Raw genomic sequence first — 18,672 nt, 5'->3', positions numbered from 1 at the left:
TTATACATAATGTCAGTCTGTGCAAATATGGTTGGTATCCTAAAACGTGTGGAGATTTCTATATACTTTAACCCGGATTAAATACAAGTCAGTCATATGGATTAAATACAAGTCAGTACACAACCTACGCAACAACCTCAGGGTTTTCTACAAACAGAAAATAGATTTCTTATGGAGTTCATTTAATTTCAGAAGTCCTATAGTGAAAAATGTTGCTCAATGTCAACACATTGTGTTGCTAAACAATGGGACCTGAAGAATGTTGTAGAAATCCCATAAAAGTTAACTGTGCATCAGTTAGGAATGTATGAAGTTATATATTCCAATAGTCTGCTAATTATGAAGTTATTTATAGCATAAGTGGTGTAAAAAAAACAACAATAACATCTCAGAAGTATGAAGAACATCTAGTTAGGGGTGCTAATATTCCTTTACTAACTGCACTGTGGGTTACATCAATAATGAGGAACTATAAGAAAGATTTAAATTGTGGCTGCAAGCATGCTACATTAAAAATTAGGATGGCACAGATTTCAGCTAACTATTGCAATGTTTGGAGAGCGTGGAGGGAATTATGATCAGTTGCAAATACCAGGAAATGTTGGCACAAAATCTTCAGGCGTGCATTATAAAGCTGAAGAAGATAAAGTTCACCTTTCAGCATGACTACGACGCAAAGCTCAAATCCAAATCCACAAAAACATGGTTTCACCAGAAGAAGATTAATGTTTTGGAATGGCTCAGCCAGAGTCCAGACCTGAATTCAATTGAACATCTGTGGGGTGATCTGAAGAGGGCTATGCACAGCAGATTTGGAGCACTTTTGCAAAGAAGAGTAGGCAAATATTGCTACGACAAATGTGCCATGCTAAGAGACTGTTATGGAAATTCTTGAACTAATGTACATTTGAGAAATGTCTGTTTTTATATTACCTGGTATGTAAGTCTTTGGTTGTGACACACATGTCTGCATAATATCAGAGGATCACTAGGTACTCTGACCATCAGTTCATCTGTCTAGACCAATAAAGGTATCTGTCCTTTGTTCCTTAGGAATGTAGGAGAGGGGGATCCGGTATTTGCCTAGGGGGCATCATTGACTGGTATCAGCAGATTATAGGGTTGCTCGTAAATCTGTACATCTGTAAAAATCATTAGAGCTTCTATTGTCTGTCCAAATGCTGTAAGTCCTCTTCAGAGTAAAAGAGGTTATCCATGTGGGGAAGGACAGCCTGCACCTTGTGTGAAACCTAGGTAGTAATAGAACAAAGGGAATTTTTATTTTTCCCCCTCAAAGATTTCAGTTTGTTTTTCAATTGAATTGTTCACAGTATAGGTACCATTAAAGGTGAAAAAGTTCTGACATGATTTATCTTTGTCTCATTCTTTTATTTCAGAAGAACCTGGCATTTAAACAGGGTTGTGCAGACCTATTATATCCATTGCACAGTGAAAACAATAATGGGCCCAAAACCAAGCCTTGAGGAACACCAAAACATATGTTTGATTTGTTAGAGGACATGCCATGCACACACACAAACATATTGTCACGTTTGAGAGGCAGGACACAAAGTGCAGAGCTGCAGAACATCTTTGTAAAGTTTTTTTCAGAAACAAAACTACAAAAGGAGAGTATTACCGTGAACTGGAGGGCAGTAAACACAAAGCTAACTCAAAACAATGACCTTTTAAAGCTAACTTTAAAAGCAGACTTAAAATAGGATCCCCAATCAGAGGCAATAGGGAGCAGCTGCCTGTGATTGGGGATAATGAAAAATAACCGCATAGATGCCAAGGGGCAATATAAAACAATAAAGACTGTTATAACTTCTATTATTTATTTATTTAAATAGTTTTGATTTGTAATTGTTTTTGATGATCATTTCCTTATAAGTAATATTTTTTTTAAATGAAGGGAAAAATAAACCTTCCTGTCACGGTTGACAGTTGATTATACAGAGTTGACAGTACTTATTAAGGCCTAAATGTGCAAAGAATAAATGCATATTTTATTTTTGGTTCTTTCTTAGAATATTGGAATTGGAACCAAGATTTGTTAAGAACTGGATTCGATAAGCAGAATCGGGATTGGCATCAGATATGATATAATTGAAACGATACCCAACCCTAATGTGGACACCTCACATAATCTTCATATCACATGTCGCTAAGGGAGTTCAGATACTCTGATTCTACTGCATAAAAGGGAGGTGCTGAGAGTGGAAGATTGTCTTACCCAGGCGTGATCTTTTCTTGTCAGGTGATAATCTGCTCCAATCTTCAGTACAGAGAAAATACCAAACAAGAACAGTCATCACCTTCAAGGAAAACCTTTCTGATCAATCTCTGGATTGTTAAAAAAAGGAACATGAGTTAATATCTTCAAGGGGAACTGACTTTTACTTTTTGGTGTGATTGCTTGATTTGTATTATTTTCATCATCTAACATTCTGTTCATTATTTTAAATGTTTCTCCCTATATGCATGTTCCATCATTTGTGATGATATTGTTTTCACTAATGTTTCATTTACAGTGGTTTTAAAGTATGGATATGTTGAAAACTGTGCATGGTGCGTTGTACTGTGTGTAGGTGGATGCTAAAGCAGGGTTGTTTTGGATTGTCCTTCTATGAATATGATCTCATGGATCTGAATACAAACTACACAGTTTGAAAAAGAACTATCAATGTTGTGTAGTGGACAGAGCCCCAGTGTGGTTGGTGGTTACTGAGGAGGCATCATATTATTATAAATATATAAAGCAATAATTTGTGTCTGCTGTTAATGACAACCCTGTTTAATTCCTCCCAGGAGATAGTGTTTGTGCTGCATGGATTAACATTTACGCAGACAAATGGACACATCTACTTTGTATTTATTCTTCTGCTATATCTCTTCACCATTTTTATTAATTTAACATTGGTTTTTGCTATTGCTCTGGAGAAAATGTTGCATGACCCAATGTATTTATTCCTCTGTAATCTGTGTTTTAATGGTATAATTGGTGCTTCATCTTTCTACCCAAAAATACTTTATGACATTTTATTTGACTCTCATGTGATAACATACATTGGGTGCTTGACCCAGGTATTTGTAATCTACTCCTATATTTACTGTGAATGTACTAACCTGACTGTAATGGCTTATGACAGATATGTTGCCATCTGTAAGCCACTCCACTACCACTCTATTATGACTACTAACAACATGTGGACACTGATTTTTCTAACATGGCTTTTCTCATGGCTGGAATGTGGCATCGGTATGGGATTGTTAGTTAGGTTACCCCTCTGTAATATCAATATCGATAAACTATATTGCTCCAACTGGGCAGTGGTGAAGCTTTCATGCATTGATACAACTCTGAACAACATATATGGCTTTATTCAAATATCTTTTCACATTTCTCAATTTACATTTATTGTTATTTCCTATTTGAATATCATCCGTGCATGTTTGCATTCCCGAGCACATAGGAGTAAATTCACGCAGACCTGTCTGCCTCATCTGATTATACTGACTAACTTCCTCATATCTCTTCTCTTTGATGTGATGTACGCTCGCTATGGCAGCAACACCAGTCTGTTGGCCCTGAGGAATATCATGGCTGTGGAGTTTCTAGTTGTTCCTCCTCTGGTAAATCCTATCATATATGGAATGAATCTCAGTCAGATTCGGAACAGAGTTGGTCAGATGTTCAACCTTAAAGTTGCTGTTTGAAAATAAATATATTGTTGCTATGCACTTGTGTGTATCGTGTTTGTCAATTTGACATAAATCTGTGTTCTGGAACTTGAACAATAACAAGTAAAACATTTTTTTAATTGCCAGTCAGCTCAATATTGTCTAAGTTCCTCCCTTTGATTCAATAATTTGTGAAGATGTAATGTTTTAACTACAATGCTTTGACTACATACAAAAGTGATATATTGATCACTGTATTGTTCTGTACTGTAGGTGGATCTTGAAGTTGGGTGGTTTTGGTTTTTCCTGTTAACAATTTCATGTTTAATATTCTTTATTGAGCTTCATTATTTTCTTTGTTTTAAACCAAAGTAGGTTGTTAAAAATATTTTGCTCATTTTTGTTTGGATCTCAAGAATCTATAATATGAATATTGTACACCGCTGAGCCAAAACATTATGACCACCTGCCTATTATACTGTTGGTCCTCTGTGTGCCGCCCAAATGGCACCAAATCGGTGAGGCATTGATTGAGGCCAGGGGAATTTGCTGTAGGCACTTGGACGGTGGACAGGGATCGTCATGGGCACTCTGACCGTTATGCGACTACGCAGCCCCGTACACAGCAAGGTGTGCTGCACTGTGAGTGAAACATTCCTCCCGTAAAAACACCATTAAAATGTTTTGTGACTTGTACCACAGTAGACCTGCTATTGGTTCGGACCAGACGGGATAGCCTTCATTGCCCTCGCGCATCGACAAACCTTGAGCGCACAACACCCGGTTGCCGGTTAGGTACTCACCACTGCTGACCGGGAGCACCCTACAAGCCTTGTTGTTTCAGAGATGCTCTGACCCAGTCGTCTGGCCATAATAATTTGGCCCTTGTCAAAGTTGCTCAGGGTTTTACTCCAGCCAATTTCTCCTGCATCCAACATGTTAACAATGAGAGGTGATTGTTCACTTACCATCTAATCTACCCAGACCTTGACTGGTGTACAGTGAGGAGAACAAGTATTTGATAATCCGCCAATTTTGCAGGTTTTCCCACTTACAAAGCATGTAAAAGTCTGTCATTTTTATCATAGGTACTCTTCAACTGTGAGTGATGGAATCTAAAACAAAAATCCAGAATAAAACATTGTATGATTTTTAAGTAAATTCTTTGCATTTTATTGCATGACATAACTATTTGATACATCTGAAAAGCAGAACTTAATATTTGGTACAGAAACCTTTGTTTGCAGTTACAGAGATCATACGTTTCCTGTAGTTCTTCACCAGGCTACATTTTTGTCTCATCAGACCACATGACCTCCCATTCCTCCTCTGGATCATCCAGATGGTCATTGGCAAACTTCAGATGGACCTGGACATGCGCTGGCTTGAGCAGGGGGACCTTGCGTGCGCTGCAGGATTTTCATCCATCAAGATGTGCCATGCTAATAGACTGCTAACCAAAAAGACTGCATGCTCTAATAAAATCAAAAGCTGTTTAAACAAAGTATTAGTTTAAGGGTGTGCTCACTTATGCAACCAGGTTATTGTGAGTTTTTTATTCTTCCCCCTCAAAGATTTCAATTTGTTTTTCAATTGAATTGTTCACGTTATAGGTCACATTAAAGGTGGAATAAGTTCTAACATGATTTGTCTTGGTCTCCTTCTTTTACATCACAAGAACCTGGCATTTTAACAGGATTTTGTAGACTTTTTATATCCACTGTACATACAAGATTTTAATGAACATTCAACTATTTATTTAGGCTAGTATTGAATCATAATACATTCAACATGTCACACATTACTGTTTTTCAATAGGAGATTCAGCATTCTTGTGTAGGCTAATTAATCAAATGTAAATCTGAAATGCAAATTTAAATAATTTTTCAGAATTTTTTAAGCAATCAATTACAAATTCAACAAATGTATTACACAGTTATTGTATTATTAGGAGAGCAAAATAAAATTGCATACACATCCTATCATCTCTCTGAATTTTCTCTTGGCGGCTTTTGTATGGTGACTGTTGAACAATGGAGATGGAGCTACTGCCACCCCTTCATATATTTTTAACTATATTGATGTCATAGCTGTGTATACAGATGGTCAGTGCTACGTCAGCGCAAAGAATCACATCAGCAACTGACGATGGACAGCTCTGCTCCTACAGTAGATGTCGACAGCACTCAGCAGTAAAACTATATGAAGATTTTAGATGATAGCGACATAGTCAAGAGCAAAAATCACTAATATCAGTTGGGTGAGAAAAGCACCAAAATCACAACTGTTTGAATTAAGGAAAACTCACAATACCTGACTGAAAAGGCCAAAGCATCGCTTGTCAGTTTTCTAACTTCAGATGTTCAAAGATGGAACTTGGATAGTAGAGTAATACTTTTTAATCCTGGATTGAGGCTGGTTTTCTAACTGTACCTCTAATACTAAAAACCTTTACTTATAGTGGGGAGAACAAGTATTTGATACACTGCCGATTTTGCAGGTTTTCCCATTTACAAAGCATGTAGAAGTTTATAATTTTTATCATAGGTACTTCAAATGAGTGGCTGAATCTAAAACAAAAATCCAGAAAATAAAATTGTATGATTTTTATGTAATTAATTTGCATTTTATTGCATGACATAAGTATTTGATACATCAGAAAAGCAGAACTTAATATTTGGTACAGAAACATTTGCAATTACAGAGATCATACGTTTCCTGTAGTTCTTGACCAGGTTTGCACACACTGCAGCTGAGACCAAAAAGCTCTATTTTGTCTAATCAGACCACATGACCTTCCATTCCTCCTCTTGATCATCCAGATGGTCATTGGCAAACTTCAGACGGGCCTGGACATGCACTGGCTTGAGCAGGGGGACCTTGCGTGCGCTGCAGGATTTTAATCCATGACGGCGTAGTGTGTTACTAATGGTTTTCTTTGAGACTGTGGTCCGAGCTCTCTTCAGGTCATTGACCAGGTCATGCCGTGTAGTTCTGGGCTTCCTCATTGTAAGTAGGAAAACCTGCAAATTCGGAAGTGTATCAAATACTTGTTCTCCCCACTGTATTTGTTATTTTATCCATTTATTGCTACATGATTCTAGGCTTGATGGCCTTGAGTATTCTATTCTAGCACAGTGATTCCTGTATAATGTATCATTTAATACAGTAAAACAGAATCATTTTAATGAAACCATCAGCAAATTTAAAATGATGTATAAACACGAACAAGTAAGGCCATTCCAAGATTTTTCCACATTGAGAGTTATAACAGCAATGTGATGTTAAGTAGTCCTTTGGGAGTACATTATATTTTCATATAATTTTCATATAGCACTCCCACTTTAGAGGGGGCAGTGTGTCATTACTCCATGCAGCTCACGTTGCTATGACGTTCAAGTCCTCTGATGCGACCCAATAAAAGTGTGGTTCAGATGGTGGAAAAGTGTCATACTCATGGACGATCTGGCCTGGTCAGGAGATGGTAATCTACTATGTCCGTCAGTATGGAGACCATACAGAATAAGAACTGCGATCAACTTTAAGGTGAACAGGATTTATTTTCTTATATGTTGTTCAAAAACCGTTATCGTGAGTGATTATCTTCAAGAAGAACTTTCATTTAGGACTTTGAAATGACAATTTGATTACTTATTTACTTATTTAAGCTCAATATATTCTACCTTCCTGCCTAACTTTGTTTTTCAAAATAATATTAGGTGGATTCTAAAGCAGATTTATTTTGGGTTGTCCTTTAATCAAAATCATGTTCAAAATCTCATTAACTGTTTAAAGAAGAGCTGTCAGTGTTGATAAGCTGGCAGGGTTGCTGTTCAGACCACAAATACTGTTAGAATGTCTTTAAATTTGGATGAACTGTAAACACTAATGACATCTCAGTTCAACTCCTCCCTGGAGATAGTGTTTGTTCTGCATGGACTGAACTTGACACATGCAAGCAGACACATCTATTTTGTATTTATTCTCATCCTCTACCTCTTCACCATTTTTATTAATTTAACACTGATCTTAACTATTGTTCTAGAGAAAATGTTACGTGACCCAATGTATTTATTCCTCTGTAGTCTGTGTATTAATGGTATCATTGGTGCTTCATCTTTCTACCCAAAGATACTTTATGACATTTCATTTGACTCTCATGTAATAACATACATTGGGTGCTTGACCCAGATATTAGTCATCTACTTCTATGTTTATTGTGAATTTACCAACTTAACAGTGATGGCTTATGACAGATATGTTGCCATCTGTAAGCCACTCCACTACCACTGTATTATGACTATTAGAAAAGTGTGGACACTGATTCTTCTAACATGGCTTTTCTCATTGCTAGAAATCACCATTGGGATAGTACCAACAGTTAGGTTACCTCTCTGTGGTGTTGACATTGATAAACTCTACTGCTCAAACTGGGCAGTTGTGCAGCTCTCATGTGTTGACACGACTGGGAACAACATCTCTGGCTTTATTTTCATATGTTCTCATTTCTTCCAAGCGTTGCTTATTCTGATTTCCTATGTTAACATCATCAAAGCATCTTTACGTTCCCGGGCAGATAGGAGGAAGTTCATGCAGACCTGTCTGCCTCATATTATCACCCTGACCAATTTTGTCATATCTCAACTCTTCGATGTGATGTATGCTCGTTATGGCAGCAACACCAGTCTGTTGGCCCTGAGGAATATCATGTCTGTGGAGTTCCTAGTTGTTCCTCCTCTGGTAAATCCTATCATATATGGGATGAAACTCACTCAGATTCAAAATCGAGTACGACAAATGTTTTACATTAAAGTTGCTGTAGTTAGATTGAGGTAATACAGCTAGGCATTTCTGTGTATCAACGTGTGCTTTGACAATTTCTAAATATTAAAATCATGAAGTTTTATCCTTTGGTTTTGTCAGATTTTTCTGTCAAGATTTTTCTGTCTTGTTTATTACTATGGCAGATTTATTATTTTTTATAACAAATATACTTTTTTACATAATGAAATCATAACTTTCACAATGAAAATAAATTTGTGTGTCAGTAAATTGAAAAACCTGCCAAGAAACTGTACACAAAATGAATAACACAAACAATTATGTAGAAATATTTCTGAATGTTTTAAGAGAAAAACCACATGATCATTTTAATTCCAAAATAAATTATTTTCCCGAAGTCCAACTGAATTGTTTTAAAACTGTTTTGTTTATGTATAGTGCTCAACATAATTATTGCTACCTCAGGTACATTTAAGCAAAAAAAAAACCATTGAAAATCATCAAAAATATTCATGAAAAGAAAGATGTAGAGATAGTAACTACTACAATTATTAGCAAATATGAAAAAAATTGCCACTGTAGTTTAACTGGTTGAGCTTACACTCACATCAAACACTTTAGTGAAACATAAAAACAATTTATTTTGTATTAAATCTTTTTTATTCAAAAATGTGTCACAAATATTGGCACCTATATAAAATCATATTAACTAAATCTAAATTATATTCGGTAACACTTTTTTAAAGGCCAATTGTGTAACACATAATACAGCATGGAGAGTGCCTGCCTCAAGTGGAGGAGTTTAAGTATCTAGGGGTCTTGTTCACGAGTGAGGGAAGGATGGAACGGGAGATTGACAGACGGATCGGTGCAGCTTCTGCAGTAATGCAGTCGATGTATCGGTCTGTCGTGGTGAAGAAAGAGCTGAGCCGCAAGGCGAAGCTCTCGATTTACCAGTCAATCTACGTTCCTACTCTCACCTATGGTCATGAGCTTTGGGTCATGACCGAAAGGACAAGATCCCGGATACAGGCGGCCGAAATGAGCTTTCTCCGCAGGGTGGCTGGGCGATCCCTTAGAGATAGGGTGAGAAGCTCGGTCACCCGGGAGGAGCTCAGAGTAGAGCCGCTGCTCCTCCACATCGAGAGGGGTCAGCTGAGGTGGCTTGGGCATCTTTTTCGGATGCCTCCGGAACGCCTTCCTGGGAAGGTGTTCCGGTCCCGTCCCACCGGGAGGAGACCCCGTGGAAGACCTAGGACACGCTGGAGGGACTATGTCTCCCGGCTGGCCTGGGAACGCCTCGGTGTCCCCCCGGAAGAGCTAGAGGAAGTGTCTGGGGAGAGGGAAGTCTGGGCATCCCTGCTTAGACTGCTGCCCCCGCGACCCGGCCCCGGATAAGCGGAAAAAGATGGATGGATGGATAATACAGCATTATACATGTACTCATAATGCAATATAATACAGTAATAATGCAGTATAAGCATAATTAAAGACACTCGTAAAGACTTGTGAAGGCTCATGATTTTGTAGAAAAATACTCATTTATAATTATAATGACCTATAATGTACAGAAGTATAGTGAGTCACAATTACTGGTAAATCTTTTCTCAAGGATCATACAGCATTACAATTACCAACACTGTGATTCATCTAAAAGATGGGGTCAATGAGCTGCAAATCACTGTTAGTGCACAATTATTTTCATGGTGTGTAATAGCATACTTAAAAACCACTATAAAGTCATCTTTGATTGCTTTAGGTAAAATTATGAAATGTCTAATCACACAAACATAGTACACAAATTACCATTTATAAAGAATGAATAGGCATTCATAACTGCAGAAAGGATACCCTATTATAAAGTGACAAACCAATGACCATTTCTAAATGAGTCACAAACATATCTATAAAACATGTATCTTTAATTAAATGACAGAATTATGGATTTTATTATCAAGTTATCAAAATAAATGTTTTCAATGGGTGATAGGTCTGGACTGCGGGCCAGTTTAGCACCTGGACTCTATTACTACACATCCATGCTGTGGTAATATGTGCAGAATGTGGTTTCTCAGAATGTGGAACTCAGTCCATCTTAAATGAGCTCAGGCCCAGAGAAGGGAGAGGTGGTTCTGGACCTTGTTTATGTATGGTTTCTTCTTTGCATGGTAGAGTTTTAACTTGCATTGGTGTTCCAGCGGGTTTTCAGAAGTGTTCCTGGGCCCATGTAGTGATTTCCACAGCAGTGATTCAATGCCTGAAGGGCCCGAAGATCATGGCCATCCAATATTGGTTTTCGGCTTTGTCCCTTGCATACAGAGATTTTCCTAATCTTTTAATGATATTGTTTACCACAAATGATAAGATCCCCAAACTCCCCAAACTATTCAAGCAAAATGGGAGATGGGAAACTGTTGCAAACACAGCAGCATGCAACAAATAGCCAAAGAAACTAACAAAGACCATGTAGGAATGGAGGTGACTCAGGTACCTCTATATCTGTCTGATGTAAGATACTGAGAGAGCCTGCCCAGCTAAACATGCACCATGGACTGGTGACAGAAAACACTCCAGCAGAATTGAAAATCAGCCGTTGCCAGCTACAATAGTCATTTCCAAAAGTAACAATGTCTACACTGTATTTCTGATCAATTTGATGAAACGAGCTGTTAAAACAAGAAACCAGGCAAGCCTAGTTCTGCTGGCCCACAATTAAAAGTGATGAATGTAGTTGTCCTCCCTGGAAAAGAGTCTGTCTTTAACCACTGTGGTTAAAGAGTTGGTAGAGCATTTCAACATTAGATCTTTTTGTCATGCATTAACATTACACCAAACTTGAATATTTTGCTAGACAGCATTAAGCATTGTGTTGAACTGACTAACGTTTGCCTATTTTACATAAAGCTCTGGCTCACAATTAAAACATTTTATTAATTGAAATATCAACTCCATGAGGTTTTGCCTTTCAGCCTTCGTCAGAATAATTTGTCATGGAATTCCTGAGCCTTACTTCACCTCAATTACTTGATATTATTGACTTAGATTATGTGTTTGGCTTCATAAAATCATATTGTTACCTTGACCAATTCAGTGAAATCTTCTCTAAGGGATAGGTGAGTTGAGCCACCAGAAGCGTGGGAAACCTTCACTACCTAGCCTTTTCCTTGCTAACATATGGTCACTGGTTAACAAAATGGACGAAATACAACTGAGAATCATCTCACTAAAATGTATTATGGATTGCAGGGTCATTATTTTCTCAGAAACATGGCTTAACAACAACATACCCGACAACGTAACAGAGCTGGAATGGCACAATGTCTTCAGAGCAGATCGGACTGAAGCCGACTCCGGTAAGACCAGAGGTGGGCTGTGCATTTATGTAAACAAAACATGGTTTACAAACAATAACATAACCAGTCACTGCTCAACCAATCTGGTGTACCTGATGATCAGATGCAGGCCTTTATACTTGCCTCTGGAATTTACATCTATTGTTGTTACTATTGTTGTGTAATTTTGTTGCATTTGCCACCGCGTTATTAACATATGACAGACAATGACTACTGGACATCAGAACTGCACTAGAATCGTCTTTTTCGGGATACCCTTTGTTGTGCTTACCTGAGCAAGCACCTGGAAAATGAAGTAAATAAAGACCTAAACTAATAAAGACCTTCTCCAACCAGAAGCCGTGGATGAACAGAGAGATCCGATAACTGCTAACGGTACGCAGTGCTGCTTTCAGATCTGGCGATGCAGAAGCAGGGTTACAGCAGATGGAAAGAAGCAGTTCCTGAGCCTGCTGGTGTGAGAACAAAGTGACCTGTACTGCCTGCCTGATGGTAGGAGGGTGAACAGTTTGTGGTATGGATGTGAAGGGTGCTGGGCACTAGTGATGTGCTGGGCGGATTTCACCACCCGTTGCAGGGCGTTCTGGTCGGCCACGGAGCATCCGCCAAACCACACAGTGGCACAGTTCGTCAGAATGCTTTCGATTGTGCAGCAGTAGAGGTTCACAAGGATCTGGGAAGACAGACGGGCCTTCTTTAGCCTCCTCAAAAAGTACAAGCACTGCTGCACCTTTAGTTCAGGGTCCAGGATAGGTCATCAGAGATGTGGACACCCAGGAATTTGAAGCTGAACACATGCTCCATCTCAGTGCCATTGATGAGAACTGGGGCGTGACAGCAGCCTTTATAATTGTTGTAATCTACAATGAGCTTTCTACAAAGGGCCAGGGTGTTGTCTGCGAACCATGCCACCAGTCACATGAACTCCTCCCTCTAGGCTGACACTAGGGAACCAGTGTTGGAGGGAGGCAGGACTTAAGGTGGGCCGGAACTAGTCTTTCAAAGCACTTCATGATCGTGGAGATGAGTGCGACAGGTCAGAAGTCATTCAGGTTAGACGCAGACAACTTCTGTACTAGCACAATGGTTGTGGTCTTGAAGAACACTGGGACAACCACCTGGGCCAGTGACAGGTAGAAAGACCTTTGGCCAGCTGCCCAGCGCATGTAAGGTGCATACCTGTCTGCAGTCCGGACATGTCACCCGTGAAAAACATTTGGCGCATTACGTAACATAAAATATGACAAAGGAGACCCCGAACTGTTGAGCAGCTGAAATCCTATATAAAGCAAGAATGGGAAAATATTTCACTTTCAAAAGTACAACAATTGGTCTCCTCAATTCCCATACGGAGTATTCTTATAAGTGGTGATGCAACACAGTGCTAAACATGCCCCTGTCCCAAATATTTTTAAACGTTTTGCTAGCATCAAATTCCAAAAACGATTACATTTCTCAGTTTCAACACTTAATATGTTGTCCTTGTAATATTCTCAATTAAAAATCAATGATTTGCCCAGCATTGCATTCTGTTTATATTTGTATTTTATGCAGCATCTCAACAGTTTCAGAAACAGGGTTATACATCTCGGACCTTCTCTCTCAGTATGAACCCTCTAGACCCCTCAAGTCATCAGGGTCTGGTCTGTAAACTGTTCCCAGTGTAATGACAAAGGCAGGTAATCCAGCGTTTAGTAATTATACTTCAAAGAGCAGGAAGAACCAGAAAATCCTAGATTTGGCCCCAATATTGACCGCTTTTAAATCCAGGCTAAAAACCGTTTTCTTCTGCCTTATATTAATCTTTCATAGTCTTTCAGCCATCTAAAACGTGATGATTTTATTTGTATGCTTTGTTTTTTATGTTAAATGTATATCTACGACTGATATTCTCTCAAGAAGACAGTCAGCAGAAGACATTTCGTAATGGATCTGGCCTGTGAGCTTTGTGAGAACTACACAAACGTCAAGACAGCCAAGGAGACAGCACGTCCAACTCTTCCTTCTTTCCCAGCCTAGGCAGCTCACACCTCAAGGGAGAACATTCTTAAATTAAAACCTTACGATAACCTTGTTGCATACCCTATTATAACTGGGTATGTGCCTGTGTTCAGAATTAACCAATCACATTCAAACTCATGTTAAATAGAAGTCATTACACAGCTGCCATCATTTAAAATGACTCTGATTAATCACAAATAGTGACACTGGTTAATCACAAGTTCAGCTGTTCTCGGATTTTCCTGACATTTTCTTAGTTGCATCTCAGAGCAAAAGCCATGGTCCGCAGAGAGCTTCCAAAGCATCAGAGGGATCTCATTGTTTAAAGATATCAGTCAGGAGAAGGGTACAAAAGAAATTCCAAAGCATTAGATATACCATGGAACACAGTGAAGACAGTCATCATAAAGTGGAGAAAATATGACACAAAAGAGACATTACCAAGAACTGGACATTCCTCCAAAATGTATGAAAAGACGAGAAGAAAAATGGTCAGGGAGGCATCCATGAGGCAACATTAAAGGGACTGCAGGAATTTCTGGCAAGTGCTGGCTGTGTGCTACATGTGGTCAGAGCTCTCTTCAGGTCATTGACCAGGTTCTGCCGTGTAGTTCTGGGCTTCCTCATTGTAAGTAGGAAAACCTGCAAATTCGGCAGTGTATCAAATACTTGTTCTCCCCACTGTATTTGTTATTTTATCCATTTATTGCTACATGATTCTAGGCTTGATGGCCTTGAGTATTCTATTCTAGCACAGAGATTCCTGTATAATGTATCATTTAGTACAGTAAAACAGAATCATTTTAATCAAACCATCAGCAAATTTAAAATGATGTATAAACATGAACAAGTAAGGCCATTCCAAGATTTTTCCACATAGAGAGTTAAAACAGCAATGTGATGTTAAGTAGTCCTTTGGGAGTACATTATATTTTCATATAATTTTCAAATAGCACTCCCACTTTAGAGGGGGCAGTGTGTCATTACTCCATGCAGCTCACGTTGCTATGACATTCAGATCCTCTGATGCGACCCAATAAATGTGTGGTTCAGATGGTGGAAAAGTGTCATACTCAGGTACGATCTGGCCTGGTCAGGAGATGGTAATCTACTATGATCGTCAGTATGGAGACCATACAGAATAAGAACTATGAACAACTTTAAGGTGAACAGGATTTATTTTCTTATATGTTGTTCAAAAACCGTAATCGTGAGTGATTATCTTCAAGAAGAACTTTCATTTAGGACTTTGAAATGACAATTTGATTACTTATTTAAGCTCAATATATTCTAGCTTCCGGCCTAACTTTGTTTTTCAAAATAATATTAGGTGGATTCTAAAGCAGATTTATTTTGGGTTGTCCTTTAATCAAAATCATGTTCAAAATCTCATTACACTGTTTAAAGAAGAGCTGTCAGTGTTGTGAGGCTGGCGGGGTTGCTGTTCAGACCACAGTTACTGTTAGAATGTCTTTAAATTTGGAGGAACCGATCATTTCTGTGTGTTGTAAACACTAATGACATCTCAGTTCAACTCCTCCCTGGAGATAGTGTTTGTGCTGCATGGACTGAACTTGACGCAGACAAACAGACACATCTATTTTGTATTCATTCTCATCCTCTACCTCTTCACCATTTTTATTAATTTAACACTGATCTTAACTATTGTTCTAGAGAAAATGTTACGTGACCCAATGTATTTATTCCTCTGTAATCTGTGTATTAATGGGATCATTGGTGCTTCATCTTTCTACCCAAAGATACTTTATGACATTTTATTTGACTCTCATGTGATAACTTACATTGGGTGCTTGACCCAGATATTAGTCATGTACTTCTATGTTTATTGTGAATTTACCAACTTAACAGTGATGGCTTATGACAGATATGTTGCCATCTGTAAGCCACTCCACTACCACTCTATTATGACTGTTAGAAAAGTGTGGACACTGATTCTTTTAACATGGCTTTTCTCATTGCTAGAAGTCACCATTGGGATAGTACCAACAGTTAGGTTACCTCTCTGTGGTGTTGACATTGATAAACTCTACTGCTCAAACTGGGCAGTTGTGCAGCTCTCATGTGTTGACACGACTGGGAACAACATCTCTGGTTTTATTTTCACATGTTCTCATTTCTTCCAAGCATTGCTTATTCTGATTTCCTATGTTAACATCATCAAAGCATCTTTACGTTCCCGGGCAGATAGGAGGAAGTTCATGCAGACCTGTCTGCCTCATATTATCACCCTGACCAATTTTGTCATATCTCAACTCTTCGATTTGATGTATGCTCGTTATGGCAGTAACACCAGTCTGTTGGCCCTGAGGAATATCATGTCTGTGGAGTTCCTAGTTGTTCCTCCTCTGGTAAATCCCATCATATATGGGATAAAACTCACTCAGATTCAAAATCGAGTACGACAAATGTTTTACATTAAAGTTGCTGTAGTTAGATTGAGGTAATGCAGCTAAGCATTTCTGTGTATCAAAGTGTGGTTTGACAATTTCTAAATATTAAAATCATGAAGTTTCATCCTTTGGTTTTGTCTGATTTTTCTGTCAAGAGATTCTTGTTTATTACTATGGCTGATTTTTTTTTAATAACAAATATTCTTTTTAACATAATGAAATCATAATTTTCACAATGAAAATACATTTGTGTGTCAGTAAATTGAGCCACCTGCCAATAAACTGTACATAAAATGAATAACACAAACAATTATGCAGAAATATTTCTGAATGGTTTAAGAGACAAACCACATGATCATTTTATTTCCAACTGAATTGTTTTAAAACTGTTTTGTATATGTATAGTGCTCAACATAATTATTGCTACCTCAGGTACATTTAAGCAACAAAAAAAAACATTGAAAATCATCAAAAATATTTTATGATAAATTTAATGAAAAGAAATATGTAGAGAGAGTAACTACTACAATTACTAGCAAATATGTACAAAAAGGCTGAAAAAAAATTGCCACTGTAGTTTAACTGGTTGAGCTTACACTCACATCAAACACTTTAGTGAAACATTAAAAATAAAAAAATAAAAATTATGTATTAAATCTTTTTCATTCAAAAACATGTCACAATTGTTGGCACCTATTTAAAATCATATTAACTAAATCTAAATTATTCGGTAACACTTTTTTAAAGGCCAATTGTGTAACACATAATACAGCATTATACATGTATTCATAATGCAATATAATACAGTAATAATGCAGTATAAGCATAATTATAGACACTCGTAAAGACTTGTGAAGGCTCATGATTTTGTAGAAAAATACTCATTTATAATTATAATGACCTATAATGTACAGAAGTATAGTGAGTCACAATTACTGTTAAATCTTTTCTCAAGGATCATACAGCATTACAATTACCAACACTGTGATTCATCTAAAAGATGGGGTCAATGAGTTGCAAATCACTATTAGTGCACAATTATTTTCATGGTGTGTAATAGCATACTTAAAAACCACTATAAAGTAATCTTTGATTGCTTTAGGTAAATTTATGAAATGTCTAATCACACAAACATAATACACAAATTACCATTTATAAAGAATGAATAGGCATTCATAACTGCAGAAAGGATACCCTATTATAAAGTGACAAACCAATGACCATTTCTGAATGAGTCACAAACATATCTATAAAACATGTATCTTTAATTGAATGACAGAATTATGGACTTTATTATCAAGTCATCAAAATAAATGTTTTCAATGGGTGACAGGTCTGGACTGCGAGCCAGTTTAGCACCTGGACTCTATTACTACACATCCATGCTGTGGTAATACGTGCAGAATGTGGTTTGGCATTGTCTTGCTGAAATAAGCAAAAACATCATCTGGATGGCAGCACATGTTGCTCCAAAACCTGTATAAAATGTTCAGCATTAACAGTGCCTTCACAGATGTGCAAGTCCCTCATGCCATGTGCACTTATGCACCCCCATAACCTCTTCTGTTTAGTCTGGAGAATGCGGCGTCCATGATTCCAAAAAAATAATTTCACATTTTGATTAATCAGACCACAGGACAGTTTTGGACCTCAGTCCATCTTAAATGAGCTCAGACCCAGAGAAGGCAGCGGTGGTTCTGGACCTTGTTTATGTATGGTTTCTTCTTTGCATGGTAGAGTTTTAACTTGCATTGGTGTTCCAACGACATGCTGTGTTCACAGAAAAGGGTTTTCGGAAGTGTTCCTGGGCCCATGTAGTGATTTCCACTGCAGTGATTCAATGCCTGAAGGGCCCGAAGATCATGGCCATCCAATATTGGTTTTCGGCTTTGTCCCTTGCATACAGAGATTTCTCAGGATTTTCAGAATCTTTTAATGATATTGTTTACCACAAATGATGAGATCCCCAAACTATTCATCCTTTATAAATGGCTATTGTTGTATCACTTTATAATAAGGTATCATTTCAGCAGTTGTAGCCCATTTGTAAATGGTTATTGGTGTGTCACTTGATAATAAGGTATCTTTTCAACCTCTCCCCCAAACGGTCCTTGTCCAATACTACCATAGCAACTGGTCACTTTTTGAAGAAGGTCCACCAAACCTCCGTCATTAAGGCTCAAACTGGTAAAACGGTGTGCCTTCGCTATGGCACCTGCTGAAAATCTGACAACAGGTACACAAAATGTTTAGAGGGGGGAGTCATTTACTGTGACTTCCCTTGAGTTGTGAAATTCCTTAGTCAAAATGTATATATAATTATTAATTTGTCAAAAATATTACGTAATGCTGACGTTATACTTCTTTGTGCTAATCTAATCAAATGTGACCATTAATATAACTTAATTGCAACTACTATGTTAACTAGATAGCTAGCTACC

At 37.9% G+C, this 18,672-nt stretch overlaps 3 protein-coding genes across 3 annotated transcripts; all 3 read left to right on the top strand.

The window, feature by feature from the left end:
- Window positions 1-2,784: 2,784 nt before the first annotated feature.
- LOC114839543 (olfactory receptor 8I2-like) lies at window positions 2,785-3,720 on the top strand. The gene has a single exon (XM_029121222.2). It carries the CDS (start codon window positions 2,785-2,787, stop codon window positions 3,718-3,720), a length of 936 nt encoding a protein of 311 aa, XP_028977055.2.
- Window positions 3,721-7,683: 3,963 nt separating this feature from the next.
- Window positions 7,684-8,520, top strand: LOC105008330 (olfactory receptor 4S1-like; the record flags this gene model as incomplete). Its single annotated transcript, XM_013134650.3, has 1 exon — window positions 7,684-8,520. A coding segment is annotated over one exon (837 nt), but the record flags the coding sequence as incomplete, so codon positions are not given.
- A 6,817-nt stretch (window positions 8,521-15,337) lies between these two features.
- LOC114839542 (olfactory receptor 4S1-like) lies at window positions 15,338-16,285 on the top strand. Its single transcript, XM_029121219.2, has one exon. It carries the CDS (start codon window positions 15,338-15,340, stop codon window positions 16,283-16,285), a length of 948 nt encoding a protein of 315 aa, XP_028977052.2.
- Window positions 16,286-18,672: the final 2,387 nt, after the last annotated feature.

The sequence above is a fragment of the Esox lucius genome, chromosome 7, assembly GCF_011004845.1.
Source record: "Esox lucius isolate fEsoLuc1 chromosome 7, fEsoLuc1.pri, whole genome shotgun sequence".
In the NCBI taxonomy this organism is placed as follows: Eukaryota; Metazoa; Chordata; class Actinopteri; order Esociformes; family Esocidae; genus Esox; species Esox lucius.
This window is presented reverse-complemented; position numbering and strand designations above follow the sequence as displayed.

Excerpts from the sequence above, each read along its gene's own strand:
- LOC114839543 (XM_029121222.2), top strand. The coding sequence starts at position 2,785 with ATGACAACCCTGTTTAATTCCTCCCAGGAGATAGTGTTTGTGCTGCAT.
- LOC114839542 (XM_029121219.2), top strand. The coding sequence starts at position 15,338 with ATGACATCTCAGTTCAACTCCTCCCTGGAGATAGTGTTTGTGCTGCAT.